Here is an 18,890-nt window from a genome sequence, read left to right as displayed (position 1 = left end):
TCTGATTAGTGCTTCATTTGATCCTTATGATTATTAGATCATCATTATCAGCTCTAGCTAGCTACCAATCAGCTGCGGTTTCATCAGACCAAATATATGATTTCATCACTTGCAGTATATCTTTGTTGTTGATTTCATCTCTTGCATGCTGTTTTCTAGACTTATTCTATATTTTGAGGCAAAAAAGATTGTTTCCTCATCAAGTGTACTTTTTGTTTTATTTCAATAAATAAAATTCCCATTATTGTTTCCTCGAATTTTATGTACATCTTTTGTTGCCTTGTAGAGTAGCCCTCGTACGTCCACATTTAATTTAGTTGCTTTGATGATCAAATCACGTTTACTTAGTGTAGACAGTTTAAGTCACGTTATCAAATCGTTATTGTGTTATAGTTAGTTTAGATTGGATTATTTGGGAGTTAAAAGTAGTAATTTATTAATTTGTGTATATATATGTATATTGTGCTTAACATATTCTAGATATAGAATAAGTCTAGATATAGAATAAGTATTTTCTAAATTGAGCAGTCTTGATGTGAAGGGTGTTTCGCTTGAAATAACTTTTTCCTCTCTTTGAACTCTCTTTCATCTATTAAATATTAGAACGTACATAACATATATACAACCTCATACAAACTTACCTAAAGCACTGGTCAATTATTTAGCTATGTTCGACTTTAACTTAATGCTTCACAAGTGTATCATTTAAAAAAAAAATATTACCCTAAGGGTAATTCCGCCAGTCTTCTCCCTACTCATTTAGGAGAAATTTAAATCTCAATCCTTTTATTTTCAACACAAGAAATTTCACTATCATTTTTGGAATTGTCTAAATCATTGAGAAATGCATCACATCAATTTGTTTTCTAATTCATAGCCTCAAGAGTTATGGACTCAGGATACGTTTGACACATTATATTATATTAAAAGGTATTATTTTATTTAATAAATGATATATTGTATTAGGTTGTATTGCATTAATATTGTGTTATATTAATATTATACAATGTATGGCACCATACATTGTATAATATTATATATAGAAGTGTTTATATTAAAACAAAATTATGATTATTCATATCTTAAGAGTTTAATAATTTTATTTTGTAAAATTTGTAAGTAAAATTATAAATAAAAATAAATCTACTCACCTATGGCTATCGTTGGCCATCAAGAACAGCCACTGGCATTCACATTTCAATATCGGATGATGTTAATTTTGGTACCATTTGAATCCTCATCATTGCAACTACACAATGGTGCATACACCACTGAAAATAGAGCACCCTGCCACCATAAATATACGGTTAAAGTTTCAAGATTCAAAATTTTAACCATAGATTTACAGTGAATGACAGTTCTATTGCTGGTGAAACATATACTGTTGTGTAATTACAATGATGAGAATTCTAATGGTACCAAAATTTATGTCAATCAATACTAGAATAATAATGCTAGCAGTGGATTGTGGTGGTTGGCGATAGCTAATATTTCAGCTATTCAACTTTACATTTTATTAACTAATTACATATAAATAAAACAAGTTTTCATTGATTAAATAATTTTGTGTTTTAAAGCTAATGCAATACTATATAAACCCAGGTGGGACATGAGCTTAAATAATGAGATAAAACTTACATTAAATCTTTAATTAATATTGAGGCAAAACAAGCTAACTTTGACTACAAGGTTGAAAGAATTTATGGAAAACAGCTTGACATGTTTCATTACGTTCATTTATAGGAAAATCCCATTTTTGTTGAAGCAATGTTTGATCACGTTGTAAAGAGTTTAGATTATTTCAATTCTTGGAGATTTAGTGGAACACTACTACTCTTGGTCAAAGGTTAAAGGTTCAACATAAGTTGGACTCAAAGTCAAAGAAGTTAAATTTTATTATGCATCTAGAGTCTTTTGTGGCTTAACCATAAACTAGAAAAAATTATTTTTATATATAAAGATTACTGGGCCATTGACAATGCAATGACGAAGAATTATTACTTAAAAAAATAAGGAGACATTCAATTATTTTTTAATTTCTAGTGAGTGGAGAGGAGATTCTTTTTTTTTTTTGGTTTCTAATTTAGCTAGCTATTAACTATGCTAATGGCAGAAAACTCGAACTAGAAATTCATTATTCCAGAATCAAGACAATCATATAACTAATATTAACAAAATTGATGTTCAAGATCAAGGTTTACCTTCAATTGAGAAGTGATGCTAATTCGTTAGTTGATCAAACATCATCCATGGATAAGAAAGTTGATCTTCTTCGTTTAAGCTTTGGAAAAAAAAAAAACTCAATTTAGTATTTCTTCATTAATGATAAATTTCTGTTTAGGTCTCCTTCTTTTTCTTTGACTTTTTTTTTTTAATTATATGACTAAATGACAATGTACAAGTTTACAAGATGGATATTTTATTCATATCAATTCATTTTAATATAAAAATACTGAATATTAAAAACATTTTTCATTCTTTTTACAGGGACTGTGAGCCATGCTGCTCCCTTAAAAGATTTACACCTTGTTAATATAGACTAATGCATACCATTTTCATTGCCAAATGTAAATTTATTTTAGCTAATGCAGGCTTACGAAGTAGTGGGATGTAATGTTGCATGCCAAACATGCCCTTAAATATCTAATTACAATTGATTGCTATGTTATCTTCATAAACAAGGCATGATGGGTGCATCGCCCGTACGATTATTTTGAAGTGTATCAACGAGCACTATTTAACGTTTAATTATTATTATTATTATTTTTTAAAAAAAGCTACAACACGGCCGTGATTTTATTTGGTATTCGCCCATGTAAATTTTGGAATAAGATCTTTACTTTATTTGAGTTCTATTGAGTTTTTAAAGATTTTTTACCATGTGTTTTTTAATGATAGTGTATCGATAATATTTAACTTTTTTTTACTTTTTTAATTTATTAACTACTAATCAATAATTGAGTTATTTCCTCGTAATATGTTTAGATTAAGAGTGAATCATTATCTGTAAATCTTTCCCCATATGAGATCGCCCCGACATAAAATTACATTTAATGGAAACAACATTGAAATTTAATGCTTGTAGACTGTGGCTTTCACATTTATATGAATTTTAAGTTTGACCCCATCATTTCTTTTATACTTTGATATAGCCCTCAAAATTTTACTGTTGGCCTAAGTTAATAAAATTTTGCGAGGTATCCTAGTCAAATTTATAATTTCTCTATTATGATCCCTGTCAAATCAAAATCCACGGTTGGTTGTCTGGATCAAGAATTAATGTATGTAGTGGAGTTCAGTTATGTATGTTCTTATGGCGGAGTAGAGAGTTTCGATGGTTTAGGATAGAGGTTCATCTATGTTACTATTAAATCATGTTATAAAGTATTTTTTTATAATTCTAATTTTTAGGAGATTTTATTATTTTATTGTCTTTTATCACATATAATATTTTTACTGATTTAATATATCTGAATTTATTTGTTGAGATATTAAACTGTCGTGACATTATTGTGTTGTCTTAATGTGCACTACAATAAATCACTTTTTACTATGAACTCAATTATCATCTACAATATGTGAGATGAGTAAAACTAAATTAGATCTAAAAACATTCGTGCACTAAATATTAGTTTAATGTCATCAATTTTTTTTTTTACCATGAACATGGTCATCATCTACAATACCTCGTATATCATAAAATATTAATGTGCCTTTTTTTAATTTAGAAAAATCATAGTGATCATGTCAGTTTCGTGTTTTAGGCATTATCGTAATTGACTCTTAACTCTTAGGTCCTGTTATGGCTATATAGAATATAAATATCGTATCCGAGCTCGATCTTGCCTAAGATGTAATAATATTGGCTAATTTAGCTTTATTAATGAATTTTTGCTTCTCCTATAAAACTAACTATGGCCAATGGGCCGTGCCGGCCACCAACTATCGGCCCACAAGGGCTGGTGGGCCGGCACGGCACGGCCCATTAAATTGGTGGGCTGTGCTTACATTTTTGTCAATTGAGCCCGGCACGGCCCACGGCACGAGCCCGCTCGTGCCGTGCCGTGGGCCGTGCTCAAAAAAAGCCCACCAACTTTTTTTTTTTTAGCGTGCTTAAAAAAGCCCACGTGTGTAGCATGCTTAAAAAAACCCACGTGCCTAGCGTGCTTTATTCAAGCCCACGTGCCTGACGTGCTTTTTTAAGCCCACTAACATAATAATAATAATAATAATAATAATATTCACAATCATAATCATATTAATTTTTATTAAGAGAGCAATTAACATTTTATTATTAGTTTATCACAATTTCACAACTATATATTTTATTTCACAATAATCAATCATAATTCATAACACAACAATACATAAATTTAATTAAATTTAATTCCATAGATCATAATAATAATTAATTAAAATTAAAAATACAATCCTCGAATAATCATTACAATAAGTCATAACTACAAAATATTAATATAACAAATCATTTATTTAAACTAAGATTTAATGATTTAAATTAATTTTTAAAAGTCTATGCTAAAAAATATATTAAAACATTTAATTTCATAACATTTTATATTTACTTTTTGTTAAAAAAATTTACTTAGATATATTTTGGCCCACGTGCTATTAATGGCTCACGGGCCGCGTGCTAGCCCACTAATGAACCGTGCTTATTACGTGCTTTTTCGTGTACCGTGCTTTGGCCCATCTCTAATCGTGCCGTGCTTTAAGGCCCGCGTGCCTAAAATTTTAGACCCAGCACGGCCCACGTGCGTGCCGTGCCGTGCCACGTGCCGCCCGGCCCATTGGCCACCTTTATATAAAACCAATGTAGGGACCTTATTGAAAAAGTAATAAACAAGGTATCATTGTAATTGTTCTGAAAATTAGGGACCTAAATGTTTGATACCTTGGCGCCCAAAAAACGCACATTGCGCCTTTCACAGGCTTTTATGCAGAACAGACTCTGCGACGTCCACCAAGTCTCACAAAAATGCTCTGAGAGCCGTCAAGTTTCTTATATCGGGAATTGGTAATTCACCTTCACACTCTTTTAATTACTCATTCACATTGTTCTCATTTTCAGAATTCCGAAACCATAGTTGAATTTTTACTACCCATTTTCAGTTCTTTGTTGGGTTTTGGGTTTTTGCTTAAACCTTGATCATAAAACTTTTAAGTTCACCATCTGGGTTTATTGCGCGGCTCATTTGAGTTTTTTTCTTTTTTAACCCCTTTTTTTTTTTCCTTTTGTTGGATAATATTAGATTATATGTTTGGTAAACTGAGACTTAAGCCTGTGCTTATGTTTGTTTTAATTGCTAAAAGGTAAAATGCTGTGAAAGGAAATTAATTAAAAGATTTAAAGTTTAATTTTATTCTGCATATATCTAGAGCATTGAATAATTTTACCTCAAAGTTTCATATTAGGAATTTGATGGTCTGTTTGGGGAAAAAAGTTAATTTTTTCTGGAGAATGGCTTAGCAAGATTTTATTTTATTGTATTTTTTATTTTTTATTTTTTAAGTTTCTTGGGAGAAAAAGATGACTGAGAAAATAATACAATGTATGGGTGTGCATAATTTTTTATATTTTATATATCATCTCTATTGTTGGACTTAGCTTGGGTGCGGAAGCTATAAAGGAAAGGCATTTTTTTCCCTTTTTTCTTTTGATAAGCAATGAAAAGCGAGAAATTTGCATAATTGGACAATTACACATGCTTTCATGGTGGACTGTGACATAAATGCATATCAGAATTTCTTGGACTTCTTTGATAAAGCTTTGAGTGTAAACCCGAATCTTGGTATTTGCTTTTCTAATACAGATATTAATATGAGTAGAGTTGTGCTTGGAAAGAACTGAATGATGTCTGCTTCAGATTTATGTGCGACTGAAGACACAGTCCTTTTATTATTGGATTACTTGGTTGATCCATTGCTACCAGCAAGACCTTCCTCGCGAGACACTCCATCTGAATCTCTACAGCAGTCTGTTGCAAAACAGGTGGTCTTTCCATGCTTTGTTTGATCTTGCATTTTGGCTTCCTCTTTTTAAGGCTTCATTGCGACTCTTCTCAAACTACCATGTTTTTTGTTGGATTGAATGATTAATTTTCTTGTTTGTTGCACGAGCAGTCTTTCTATTTCATATCTTTTTATTTGTTGACTTTAACATCTTCAGAAACTATCAGATTATTTATATTAACTTTATTATTACTCGTTTTAGTAAATCATGTCGGGATATGGTTCTAAATATTTTTTGGTTCTCTCGGTGAAAATGATACTGGAGTTGTATTTTATGAGCCTCAGTGGAGTAGATTTAAGGTCATCACTTGAATGTCCATCTAGTATCATTCTGTTATGGGAGGCTTTGCATGATTTTCATTTGTTTTCAGAATGACGAAAAATGTATGCGTATCTGCTTTCAGATATACCAAAGCCAGTATTTATTGCTTTAGTTAATTTAGTCGTTCTGACTTTTCGGAGCATGTCATGATTTGGGTTTTGGATTCTTGTTGTGGCTATTAGGTGGTCACCTGGTAAGATCTCTTGGGGTGAGATTTAGGTAAATTCTGCAGCATTTAGTTTACATTTATGTACTATTTAAAATAAATAAATAATTAAATAAAATAAAGATATGGAAACATTAGCTAAGTTAGATGGTTGATAGGGCCAAGGAAATATTAAGCTAAAATGTGATCCTCAATCCCCTTATCCTCCCAAAATCAAATTTGGTTCTTATTGCTTACAACATAATGCACATCAACAGAAAAGAATTTTTCCAAAAACAGTGATTAGATCTTTAACCACCATATTGAAATCCCATCCATTTTGATACAATCTTTACTTCGAATAAGAGAATGTAAAAAACCTCTTTAACCACAATATTGAAATTCCATCCATTTTGATACCATCTTTACTTCGAATAAGAGAATATAATAAACAATCATATCTAACTAATTAGAGCTTATGCCCTTAGCTATTAGCTTAAGGTTTGAGGTTGAGTGGTTACTCGAAGGTTGTGAGTTCGAAACAAACCCATCATATTAACCAAGTTACATCGTGTAACTTGCAGTTTTGCTTGTGTTAGATCTATGTGCCATGTGTTGGAGGCTGTATAAGAGCTTTGATTGAGTGGTGATGTAGCACAGACCTTCTTCAACAGCCATTTCCCTAAGAAACCTTGGCATTTTTTTTTTTTTTGAGTCCGCACTTAATTCACGAAATTTGATAAATGTCTCCCTGTTTTGTCGATGATCCTTAACCTTGCTATTTAGAACCTCTTATTAAAGTTTTCAATTCCATTTTGATCTGTTCTTTGAATCTTAAAAATAAATAAATAATGAGAAGGCAAGCTAGACAAACATATTTCATTAATGGGTTGCTATCATTGTCATATCAGCCAATAACTAGCCATGTCAAGTAAAAGCTTGAAGATTTTGAGGGCCAAAGAAACTTAACTGTAAATAAATCAAGAAGTTTTGTGCTACTCTTTTGGCTTTATTGGAGAATGTTTCAGTTAGTGTTATGGTAGAGGATAAAAGAATTTGGAAGCTAAGTCCTTCAAGGATCTTTTTGATAGGACTTAGGGCTAAATTAGGGCTAACTTTTATTGATTAAATCAAAAGAAACAAACAATCAATCCTGACCTACAATTCGAGAGGTAGGTCAATCTCTCCCAAAACTCCTAATGGTTCCTAATACCAGACAAAACTCAACATAAACCCTAAATGACTCCATAATCTCTTATTTATAGCTAAACCCTAATTAATAATAAAGTTACTAAATTGCCCCTGCCCCTAAAATTACTAAACAGCCCCTGCCCCTTTATATTTGCGCCTAACATAAGTTTTCATGGACCTAACATTACTCCCCTCCCAAAAAGACACCTTGTCCTCAAGGTGAAATCTAGAAAACTGCTGCCTCTTCTTCCTCGCCTTCTTCCTCGTCACACACAGTCAGGACTTGTAGTGATTTATCCTTACATCGATGCCCTGGTGAAAATTTCTCATCGCATCGAAAACACACCCCCTTCGCCCTCTTATCTTGAATCTCTGTCTCTGTGAGGCGTTTGAAAGTCACCCCTAGTCGTGCCCCACTAACCCGATCCCTTTGGGAATCTCTCTGTAAACCCATCATTTGCATTTTCTGGCCTCCCGATAGTGTATTTTGGAACTCTCGCTGAAACCCCAAAGTCTGAGTTTTCTGTCCTACCAATGGTGTGTTATTTCGATATGAAAAATCGACTAAACTGCTCCTATTAATCCGTTCTATTGTGTTCTTATCCTCAATCATCTGTGCCAACTCCATTGACTCCCCTAACCCTCTCGGCCTTAGCAAGCGTAGCGAGGCTCGGATTTCTAGCTTCAGTCCCTTCATAAAATTCCCTTCCAACACCGCCTCTGGAAGCCCCCCTAGACGCCCTGATAGCAACTCAAACTTCTCCCTATACTCCATAACCGTTCTCTCCTGGGTCAGAGCAAAAAACTGTTCATGCAAACCTCCCTCTTGAGTGGCCTGAAACCTCTCCAACAGCCGATCCTTAAATTCACCCCACGACCTCATTGGTTGTCGTTGTTCTCGCCATTGAAACCACGCAAGGGCCTTTCCCTCCAAGCATAACGCCGCCGCCATCAATTTTTCCCTTTCTGAGAGTCCATTAATGGCGAAATAGCGCTCTGCCCTATACACCCATCCATAGGCATCCTCGCCTTCAAAAATAGGCATTTTCAGTTTCCTTACCCTAGAATCTACTCCAAATTGAGTCTGACCCGCCCAATTTCGTGCCATCGGAGGTCTCCAACCTCCCCAGTCTACTCCAGTGTCTGCAAATCCTAAAGATCCAGCCCAAAATTCTGCTTGCCCAGCACCATAGTGGGCTGGATTCCCTTGCCCAGCCGTATTTCGGCCATAACCGCTCCCTTTCTCACCAGAAATCCCTCCTCCTGGCCTACCGCCCCCAAATCCAACCTGTTCAGACCCAAGTCCTCCCTGCTCGGGCCCAAATTCCGCCTGTCCAGGTTGTGCCTCACCCCCAAACGCCCCCGAGTCGCCGAGCCCGGTCACTCTGATTTCTGCGCCGTCGCCTACCACGGGTTTCGTAACCCCGGATCCTTCTCCTGCCACACCGCCATGGCCCCTCGATGCTGCCGGAGGAGGGTTGAGGTGGAGTTCCGTCAATTTCAACAGCATGGCTTCAAGAGATGAAAATTGTTGTTGAACGGTGTTGAATTGCTCATCAATCGTAGCCTTGAGTGATCTGACCTCTGCTTCCAATTTTTCTTCAAGCGCGTCCACTTTCTTCGCTGCCATTGTCTCAGGATTCTTGCTCTGATACCACTTTGATAGGACTTAGGGCTAAATTAGGGCTAACTTTTATTGATTAAATCAAAAGAAACAAACAATCAATCCTGACCTACAATTCGAGAGGTAGGTCAATCTCTCCCAAAACTCCTAATGGTTCCTAATACCAGACAAAACTCAACATAAACCCTAAATGACTCCATAATCTCTTATTTATAGCTAAACCCTAATTAATAATAAAGTTACTAAATTGCCCCTGCCCCTAAAATTACTAAACAGCCCCTGCCCCTTTATGTTTGCGCCTAACATAAGTTTTCATGGACCTAACACTTTTCTTGCAAATCCTTTTTCGATAAGTTGATTGATGATCAAGTTCTTTTGACCTTTCAGCCGGCCCATATGATTTGGAAAGCCAAATTCCCAAGTAAAGTTCAAATTTTTTCTTGGTCATTCGCTTTTGGTAAACTTAGTACTGGTAACATTATTCAAAGGCGGAATCCTAATGTGTGTTTGTGTCCTTGTCGGTGTGTCATGTGCAAGAGAAACGGCAAAAGGACGGATCATTTGTTTTTGTATTGTGACAATGCTGTCCAGCTGTGGAATAGATAGTTTCAGGCAGCTGAAATCTCTTGGGTGATGCCAGCTTCTGGTATGTCTGTGCTTTCAGAGTTTATTTATGCTTTTGGGAAAGGTGAAAAGGCTAGAGTGCCTGTGGAAATGTTCAGTTGACCACTTTTTGGGTGATTTGGATTGAAAGAAATAGAAGTATTTTTGAAGATTCAGAAGAAGATATCATACTTTTGTGGGAAAAAGAGCGATTATTAGCTTCTCTTTTGGCCGCGGTTACTAAGGAATTTCAAGATTCTTCTTTCTTCCCCATTCATCTAAACTGGGAAGGAGTGTTGGCTTAATTCTGTGTTTTTTGTTATGTTTTTGTTGTAAAGCTTTCATAATCTTTTGGATCCTATGCTTGTATTGTCATTTGATTAGCATTCAACTGTATAGATCTGCTAGTGATCTTTTGGGGGCTTCTTTCTTTGTGGACTCCTTGTGCACATTTTGTAATTATTGTTCTTGTTAATACTAGTTTCTTTGTTTCCTATAAAAAAATAAATAAATAAATCAAGTTTAGCTAATACCCACTGCATTATTGTTTAATTTAAACGCAATACATGCCAATAAAAAAAAATAATAATAATTTCCAGTAAAATAGTTTCGCTTATTTCTCAATCATTCCAATGGTAGGTTATTATGGTTTACTCTTTTTAACATTTTTCATTTTTCTTTTTGGTATATTTATCTCATTTAGGTACATACTGTGGTGTTGCTAAAAACAACTATTACCACATAAAACAACATCGGCAGCTGAAATTTGAAGGTTTTGAGTCATTTTCCAAATTAGCTGTGGAAGCCAACTTTGTTGGCACATATGAAGCTTTTGCAAAGATCCAATGATTCTGAATTGGATGACCCAGACAAACAGCTTTCAGTGACGGAGAAGAAAATTATGGATGCATGTGATATATCCAACAGTCTAGATGCATCAAAAGATATTCCAAGCGCAGAGGGGTGGCCAATTTCTAAAGTTGCGGTTCTTCTAATTGACTCAAGGAAGGAGAATTGCTTTTTGAAACATAATTCCATGACTGAGGGGGTTTTTTCACTGATTGAAAAAGATTTGGATGTCTCTAGTTGCATTTCAGAAGCTATGTCAGAGGGAAAACAAAAAAGGAAAAAGATAAAAGTTACTAGAAATTTTTTTGAAGATGCTGTGAATGAAGATACCCTTCAGCAAGTTGCATTTTCAGCTGTTAAGGAAGCAACAGGTATGCTATCTTCTGAATACATTACATAGATAGATAAATAAATCAGTAAATGTGGACGTACAGTTGATATAAGATCGATTGATAACTTTTTCAACTGTATGAATGGTAAAAACATTTCTTGATTAGTATTTTTCATATTATATGAGAAAAAGAAACTTGAATGTGATTCAGTTGCCTCAAATAACATTTCAGAGATTGGCATTTAGAGCTGTTGAACTGTTGAATAATTTCATCATGCTATAAGAACTCCAAGGTAAACTACCTGTTCCTGTGTTGGGAGAGACTCAATGGAAGGCCTTGATAATTTTGAAACACTTCTATTTGGAAACTTGTTTATTTCCTCAACTGATTATATATTGACTATTAGACATCTGACATGAAGCATATAAATTCTCTTTTGGAAGCAGCCATTATTAGGGTATTCTGAGCAAGTTAGTCTGCAGTTAGAGTTGTTTCAGCTTATAAACAATGTATTTAACTTTTAAATTCATTCAATGACTTAGTTTTTGAGGATCTTAACTTCTGGAGTTTTATTTCATGTGCATTTTCACTGAGCCAAGTTTTCAACATTCGAACATTATGAATTAATTAACTGTCTATGTCCCAATGAATAGTGAGATACTCTGGCCTCCCCTATCAAATGCTGTGTCCTTGACTGGTTTTGAATATTTATAATTAAATTTTTGCTCTTTTGTTTTTACACTTCAAAAAGACTTGCTGATGGTTGAATATGGTTATTGTAGATGGAAAAGGAATTAATCAAAACGAACTTATCATTAACAGGAGCGATGTTGCATATTCTCTACGTAAGGAAAAGACAATGGCTAGGTTTTACATATTGCAATGCAAAGAGTCCAAAAATGATGATGTTTTTGAAATTCCAATTAGAGATGCTATTGACAGCTCCGGTTCTAATCTACCCTTTTTTAGTTAGCATGTAACAACTCTATTTTTGTTTTTTAAGTCTTGTTTGTAGACTAGATTTATCCACTGGTTATTTTTTATCAAAATTCATTTTTATTTTAAGTTGTGCTACGTTGCTTTGAACATTTAAACTTTCGTGGCCATTGCTGCATTGCATATGGATAGTGTTACCTGCTGGACAAAGAAACGACCAAAAGAAGAAGTTTTATTTATTTTTCTTTTTATAGGGTTGACTCAAATTTATGACTACGGATGCGGTTTGGTTTAACTAACAGCCTGTATATAACTTTAAATGATGATGTTAGAAACTTACTTTTGGTGGTTAGACTTGACCACAGAGAATGTTGCATATTGGTCCTGCCTCATGCTGCTATTTTCATTAGGTACCAATAAATTGCTCACATGGTAATGGGTGTTGTCATACAATATGTACTTGCTATCATGATGTGAAAATTAACAACTAAAAATGAAATTAATTGAGCTGTAAGCATTAAGGTTTTGACAATTTTTACATCTTCCTAGCCATTAGAGTCATACGGTTTGAATCTGTGAACTACATTTTTTCTGTTGGTTTCTTCTATCATCAGAGTGGTAACACTGTCCTTGTCTCCAAACAAGTTGTATGTTTGTGCTTATGTGAAACTGTTTAATAGCTTGGGACATAATAAACTATGATTTTCCTTTGTGGAGTGTCTGCATAGCTCAGGGGTCGGACACTTGTTTCACTGCATTGATCTGATCCTCATAATAACTGAAAGAAAAATAAAATATATATTTTTCTAATACTCTGTGAAGAGTGATTGACCTTATCCTCATACTGAAAGAAAATGGAAGATATGGTTTTTGGATGATTATTTGGTGGTGCTTTGAATCTCTTCCTTTTTCCATTCTAACTAGAAGAAGCATCGGGTATGCTGCTTCTCCTACAAGCAAGGATAACAGTAAATAAATTTTGGATTAGTGGATTTGCAGAAATAGTTCTTGGACCTCAAATGGATACAGTAGAGGATTACAAATGATTAAGATTCTGATAAATTTATTATTCTAATTTGCTGCAAGTTTCCTGATGATCTTGTTCTTCAATTTAAGTAGTTTGCAGGGCCCTTTAGTCACAAAAAGTTCTGGGAAATGGACAGTTACTCAGGTTGTCGATTACTTTCATCTGCTTCCTTATGTTGGAATAATGTCAGATTGGCTTTCTAGGTGTGTAGTTTTTCTTATCATCCCTATTCTTTGGGATATAAAACTTAAAATTCATCTGCATTGAGTGGGTTCTGATAAAAAAATTTCAAATCTTATTTAATTGGTTTTCTATTCTCATTAAAAATGAATTACACTCAAGGAGCTTGAAGCTCTATTTGGTAGTCTGTCTTCTTTGTGGCCACTTTTGAAAAAATCATATGAGACCTAGTAATTTATCCTAGTGGCATGCCAAAGAAATTCAGAATACAACTTAGCAAGCCTTCAACATTGACTCTTTGAAGCTTTTACTTCTTGTGATGTATGACCAATATCTCAAAGTTTGTGCAACACTGAAGCCATCAAAGTCAGGGGAGTATGGACCGAAACGAGGTATAACTGTTGGGTTCACTTGACTAAATATACATTGTTTGGATGCTGAAAATTTCAAACTAAATAGTTAATATTCATGAACTCATTGGTAGTTGCATTTTGGGCAAGGAAGCAGTTTTCTTTGATCACATAAAATTGAATATTTAAATATCTGAATCACATTCATTTGAAAGGGATTTATTCTCAGCCCTACAACTCTTCCAAATTGTTGGAACCAATCTGCAGTCTTACAATACATGGAACTCTTTCATCTCCGTAATATCTATGTTCAATCATGAACACCCATTGAGGAGAAACCTTTCCTTGCAATGTTGGATTTCCTCATAGAGGTTCAACCCTTGCAAGTTTTCAGCTTCTGTTAGGGTGTTCTTGAAGTATCTTTATTTTTTTTTCCCTTTGTCCGGCCCGTTCCCCCCTTCCCCCTTTCTCTGTGTTTTATGCTACGTTTACTTATTGGAGTGGGAGCGAGGAGTGTGGATTCCTCCCAGTGTTTAGATACATATTTTAAGAGAAGAGTGGGAATCCCGTTAAGTGGCGACCCATTTTTGGACTGGGGAGTGGGGAGTGGGATTCCCACTCCCACCTCTTCTTTTTTTACCCTTCTTTTATTAAATTTAATATAATTACATTTAATAAAAAAAAAAAATTCTTATTTAGTTAAATAATATTATTATATTATTTTATAAATTGCATTTATTAAGAATAATACTATTAAACTCATTTAAATATAATATTATTATATTTAGTTAAAAATAATAATTTACATTAATTCTAAGTTAAAATTACCTAAAAATAATATTATATTATTCATAGAGAATTATTAATATTACTATATATTATCTTTATTTGAAAATATAATATTAATATATTTATTAAAAATAATAATATTATATTTATTTAATATTAATAAAAACAAATAGTTTATTCTAAGAAAATATTAATTTTGTACTATAGTATTAATAATAATGTTTCATTTGTGTTTCTATTATCAATAATTTTTAATTTACATAATTAAGAATATTAATAAAAATTATTATTAATTTACAAGTGTAATAAAATATATATTTTATTTTTCAAATATTTTTTTATTAATTTTGTAATTAAAAGCTACAATTCTTTAAATAAGGGTAAAACTATAATTTGAAATTATTTACTCACAATCCAAGACAAAGAAAACATATAAATTGGATTCCGATTTCGATTCCATACTCTTATTTCAGTGTAAGTAAACAGCCTGCACCCACTTCCACTCCACACTCCCAATCCCAGAATTCTCACTCCTCGGGATTCCTACTCCAATCCAAAATGTAAATGCTACCTTAAGTGAATGATTTGTCCTTTTAATTTGACAGTCTTGGTTGGTAAGTCATCACATATGATTGCTGTTGAATGGTTTCTATTGGATGGTTTCTTCTCTCCCTCTGTTTCTGTCTTTAGGGAATTTGTTCATGTTGAAGAGATAGATAACTTCATGCATCAGATGATCATTTCTCCTTTAACAAGAAACTAATGATTGATAATGGATGAGAGAACTTTTTTTGTAAGATATGCTCTTCCAGGAACTCTGCTGGTTCTTTATGCCTCAGTCATCTTATATACGGAAGCATTCATAAAATCAACCCATTTTCTAGATTCCTTGTATGACCCTGCTGCACCGCAGAGGTTAAGTCAGTTCAGCCGCTATATTAGTTATATTGACCTGGTTTAGCTGGATTGGTAGAAATGGAAGGCTTGAGTAGTTCTATCCATTAAAGAAACCATACATATTCATATTACTATTATTTTAATTATCCCGGTGGCATCATTTTCGACTTTTGATTTTAGAGAGTGTACTGGATCTGATTTATTGATATGTTATTCTTGTGCTGTCCAGAGAAGTGCTTTCCAATGGTGCTAAAGATCACCAGTCAGCATCGGGAAGAATAAATGTGACTAACTCTAAGAGGACAGAAGAACCTCGTCAGCCAGAAATTCATGATAACCAAGAAGGATCTCATGTAGGGAGCTACATAGAAAAGTTGACTGGAAGCAGCGCAAATACAATTACTAAATCACCAATGCAGACCAACAAGAAAAGATTACGGACCAACAAGAATGGATGTTCCATAAATGGTTTATCTGGTGATTTTGATGGGCCATGTAGTGTGAATGTGGATGCTCCTCCAAATGAAGAAATAGGCAATAATACTGACACAATACTGACACTACAGTCCAAGTTGATGATCGCCAATAAACAATGACGTCCTCTTTAAGGAGTGATTTAAATGGCACAGCCAGCAGTAACACTAAGGTTTGATTTATTTATGCTGTTCAGCAACATGATCTTTAGCATAACATTATTTGCTAACTTTTCTCTTAAAAATGATTTTGATCATTGAGCTAGTATAGAATGGTGTGTGTGTGTGTTTGTATATATGTATGTATAGAGCACATATTTCTCTTATGAAATCGTTCTCAATGGTTTAACATGAAGATTGCTAATGCACGTAGAATAAACAAGCTTGAATTGGCCAATGAAGAAGGTTTGTTAAAAATATAAATGGACTGATGAACATGCGTAAAAGTTTATAATTAGGAATCTAAGCTAAACTCATGGCACAGGAATGAGTTCCATCATATCGTGTTTAGGGACCTCCTAAAGAGAGAATTTTTTTTAGCTTCTCTCTCTTTTAATCATATTTAAGTCATGTGAACCAATCTTTGGGTTTGCAGGTTCAGATAGCTGGCTCAGTGAGGATGCTTTGCATTACTGAATACAAAGGTGAAAATTCTCCAAATTTGTAAGCTACCAGTGATATGATTCATTCAGATGAATATGGCAAGCCAATAGGTGATTGTTCTGTGGTCACTGATCAATCCTACTTCAAAGATACTGACAGACTACAAAACAGCATAGCCTCAAAGGGAAAAAGTCACAAACTGCATTGAGAGTTCTTCCTAGCAGGAGGAATGAATTGGTATGCTTATTTCTTTTGACTCATGCAAACAACGATTTCAATGCAGGCTTAATTGTGTTTCTGTACATGAAGCTACTGCTGCATTTTGTCGTGACCCCACAATAGATGGAAATAGGGTATTGGAAGAAAATAAAGTGGATGTTGAGCTCTTAAAGGACTATCAGCAATATGACCTACGAAGCTAGTTTTTAAGATGGCAAGTGCCACCTCTGACAAATGGCAATGGCATGGAACCTAGCAAATAATGCGATCACACGGTAGAAATCCACCGACTCTAGATTGTGTCTTTTTGTAACTTTCATTAAGCCCTTTCCTATCAGCTTAAGCAGTAACTGAACCTAGCATTCATGTTAGTTTGACCATGTTTTCTTATAATTAAATTCTCCCTTATCATTAATTAAGCAAATATTAAGTTGTATTTGTGTTCACCTCACGTGCGTTGCACATGAGGGGGGCATGTTAGAGCTCAAATACTATAGTTGGGCCTTACTAATCAACTTAAGATTTTAGATCAAGTGTATATCTAATTATATTTGATGTATTTCGGGACAATATTGTATTCCTAAATGAATCTATTTAGTGGAGTCTTGCATAATTTAATTTCATCTTGCTTCCATCTATTTGCCTTAGACAAATCATCATATTGCATCTTTATTTGTGTTTGCAGACTCTCCAACGGCATAATTTAGAGGATGATATTGCCTTGTGTGATAAAAGGATCCAAACCATTCTGAATGGTATGTTTATGCTTTAATGTTCTTGTTCTTTGTTTCATCCCTTGTTTCTTTTGATCTTATTTTGTTCCTTTTCTATTTTTTATGATTTGTTTTTTTAAAGTATCAGATGACATATTTTCAAATTGGATAATTTGCATGTCTTCTGGTTTTGTAGAGTAATTTCTTTGATCTTTGAACTATTCTGTAGTCATGTACAATTATGGTTGATTGCCGAGTACGAGGAAGAAAGGAGCGGGAGTAGATTTTAGGAGGGCGTCTGGTCTGGAGCAGGTTATCTTTTCCAACTAAAGTTGGGAATTAAGAGTCAGTATCTGATTTTTATTCTATAGGACTCTTTACTTTGGGAAACAACCCTCATGCTCTTAAATCCTGAAGTCGGTTAATATTTTATCAATTTAACCAAAAGAAGACTTGTCTCCTGGAAATTATCATCACTTGAAATCTATTATATTAAAGGAGAAAAATTCAATATCTGATGAAAATGCATTCTGGATTATCTTGATTGTTAACCCCTTGAATGATTATTCCTCATGGATTTTTTTTTGTCCAGCTTAAAAGGTCGAAAACCTGCTCACATTTATCTCATCAGAGGAGTTCCAGGATTTTTCACAGCTTTGCTTGTGACATATAAATAACATTACCTTTTACCTATGTTATTACCATAGGCGGTGATGATGATTTGGGACTAAAGATAGAATCTCTTGAAGAAGATAGCAATGGCATTTGCCAAGGAAGTCTTGCCCATGAGAGGATTTGTCAATAGTTTGGGAACCAAAGCTCATCTCAGTTTATCAAAATGAAGCGATTGTCAGAGGCTGTTCTCAACAATAAAAATTCATGTCAGGCAAGTTCTTTCATTAGATTTCTAATTTTATTTCCTCCCCAATGTTCTTAGAAGGATCTTAAGATTTATCGTCTTTGGTCATTCTACTTTGTCATTGTGATCTGAGACACCTTAGAAGTAGTATTTTACTTTTAAATTCAACCAAATTTTTTCTGGGTTTGCTACAAAGGAAATATTAGAGCTTTTCTAGGGTTTGCATAATCATGTCAGAAACAGTATACTGCTATGAGCAAATGTTTGCTTCTTTCCTTGCTAGTATGCATATATCATCAAGTATATCTGCCACAGAAGTAAATCAGTGTTGGTTTATTTTTTTTAAACCATCCTTAAAAAAAAAACAAAAATGGAGAAAGAAGGGAGAAAATAAGCAAAACTTACACGGGTATAACTCATGTATGCACAGGATGCTGTTGCATGAAATCTTGTGATCAGGGATTCTTGATCACAGATCTCTGTTGCCTAGGTCAAGTCTGAGAGTCGGTGTTCGAGGTCTTTCATGTATGCATCTACAGCCCTCACCCATCTTGAGGTCCTTTAAATTCTGTACCTTTCTAGGTATAAACGAATGATGTTTTGATATATTGTTCTCTCATAGATCTTTAATTTATTTTGTTCATTCAGCAGGAATTGGATGGTATATGCAATGAGAACAATTGGATATTACCAACATATTGCGTGTCTCCTTCAGATGGTAAGATCCTTTAAATGCAACCTGGAAAAG

General features: G+C 34.0%; 1 protein-coding gene and 1 long non-coding RNA gene across 3 annotated transcripts; both read left to right on the top strand.

The window, feature by feature from the left end:
- Positions 1–4,991: 4,991 nt before the first annotated feature.
- Positions 4,992–12,116, top strand: LOC18047598. The gene is made up of 4 exons (XM_006442994.2): positions 4,992–5,035; positions 5,832–6,010; positions 10,619–11,135; positions 11,879–12,116. Exons 3-4 carry the CDS (start codon positions 10,739–10,741, stop codon positions 12,067–12,069), a joined length of 588 nt encoding a protein of 195 aa, XP_006443057.1. The 5' UTR covers positions 4,992–5,035; positions 5,832–6,010; positions 10,619–10,738; the 3' UTR covers positions 12,070–12,116.
- Positions 12,117–15,532: 3,416 nt separating this feature from the next.
- On the top strand, positions 15,533–18,164 carry LOC112100346. 2 transcript variants are annotated; one of them, XR_002906694.1, is made up of 4 exons: positions 15,533–15,921; positions 16,344–16,845; positions 17,256–17,325; positions 17,991–18,164. It is a non-coding gene; the product is annotated as an uncharacterized LOC112100346 (long non-coding RNA). The 2 variants fall into 2 exon arrangements; XR_002906693.1 differs by having other exon boundaries at positions 17,876–18,164.
- Positions 18,165–18,890: the final 726 nt, after the last annotated feature.

Source organism: Citrus clementina, unplaced genomic scaffold (assembly GCF_000493195.1).
Source record: "Citrus clementina cultivar Clemenules unplaced genomic scaffold, Citrus_clementina_v1.0 scaffold_3, whole genome shotgun sequence".
NCBI lineage: Eukaryota > Viridiplantae > Streptophyta > Magnoliopsida > Sapindales > Rutaceae > Citrus > Citrus x clementina.
Note: the sequence above shows the minus strand (reverse complement) of the source record. Positions and strands in the feature narration are given on the sequence as shown.

What these genes read in the sequence shown, in the direction of transcription:
- LOC18047598 (XM_006442994.2), top strand. Translation starts at nt 10,739, where the DNA reads ATGAAGCTTTTGCAAAGATCCAATGATTCTGAATTGGATGACCCAGAC. An exon ending in AGCTGTTAAGGAAGCAACAG is followed by an intron (nt 11,136 to 11,878) that starts GTATGCTATCTT and finishes TGGTTATTGTAG; the next exon opens with ATGGAAAAGGAATTAATCAA.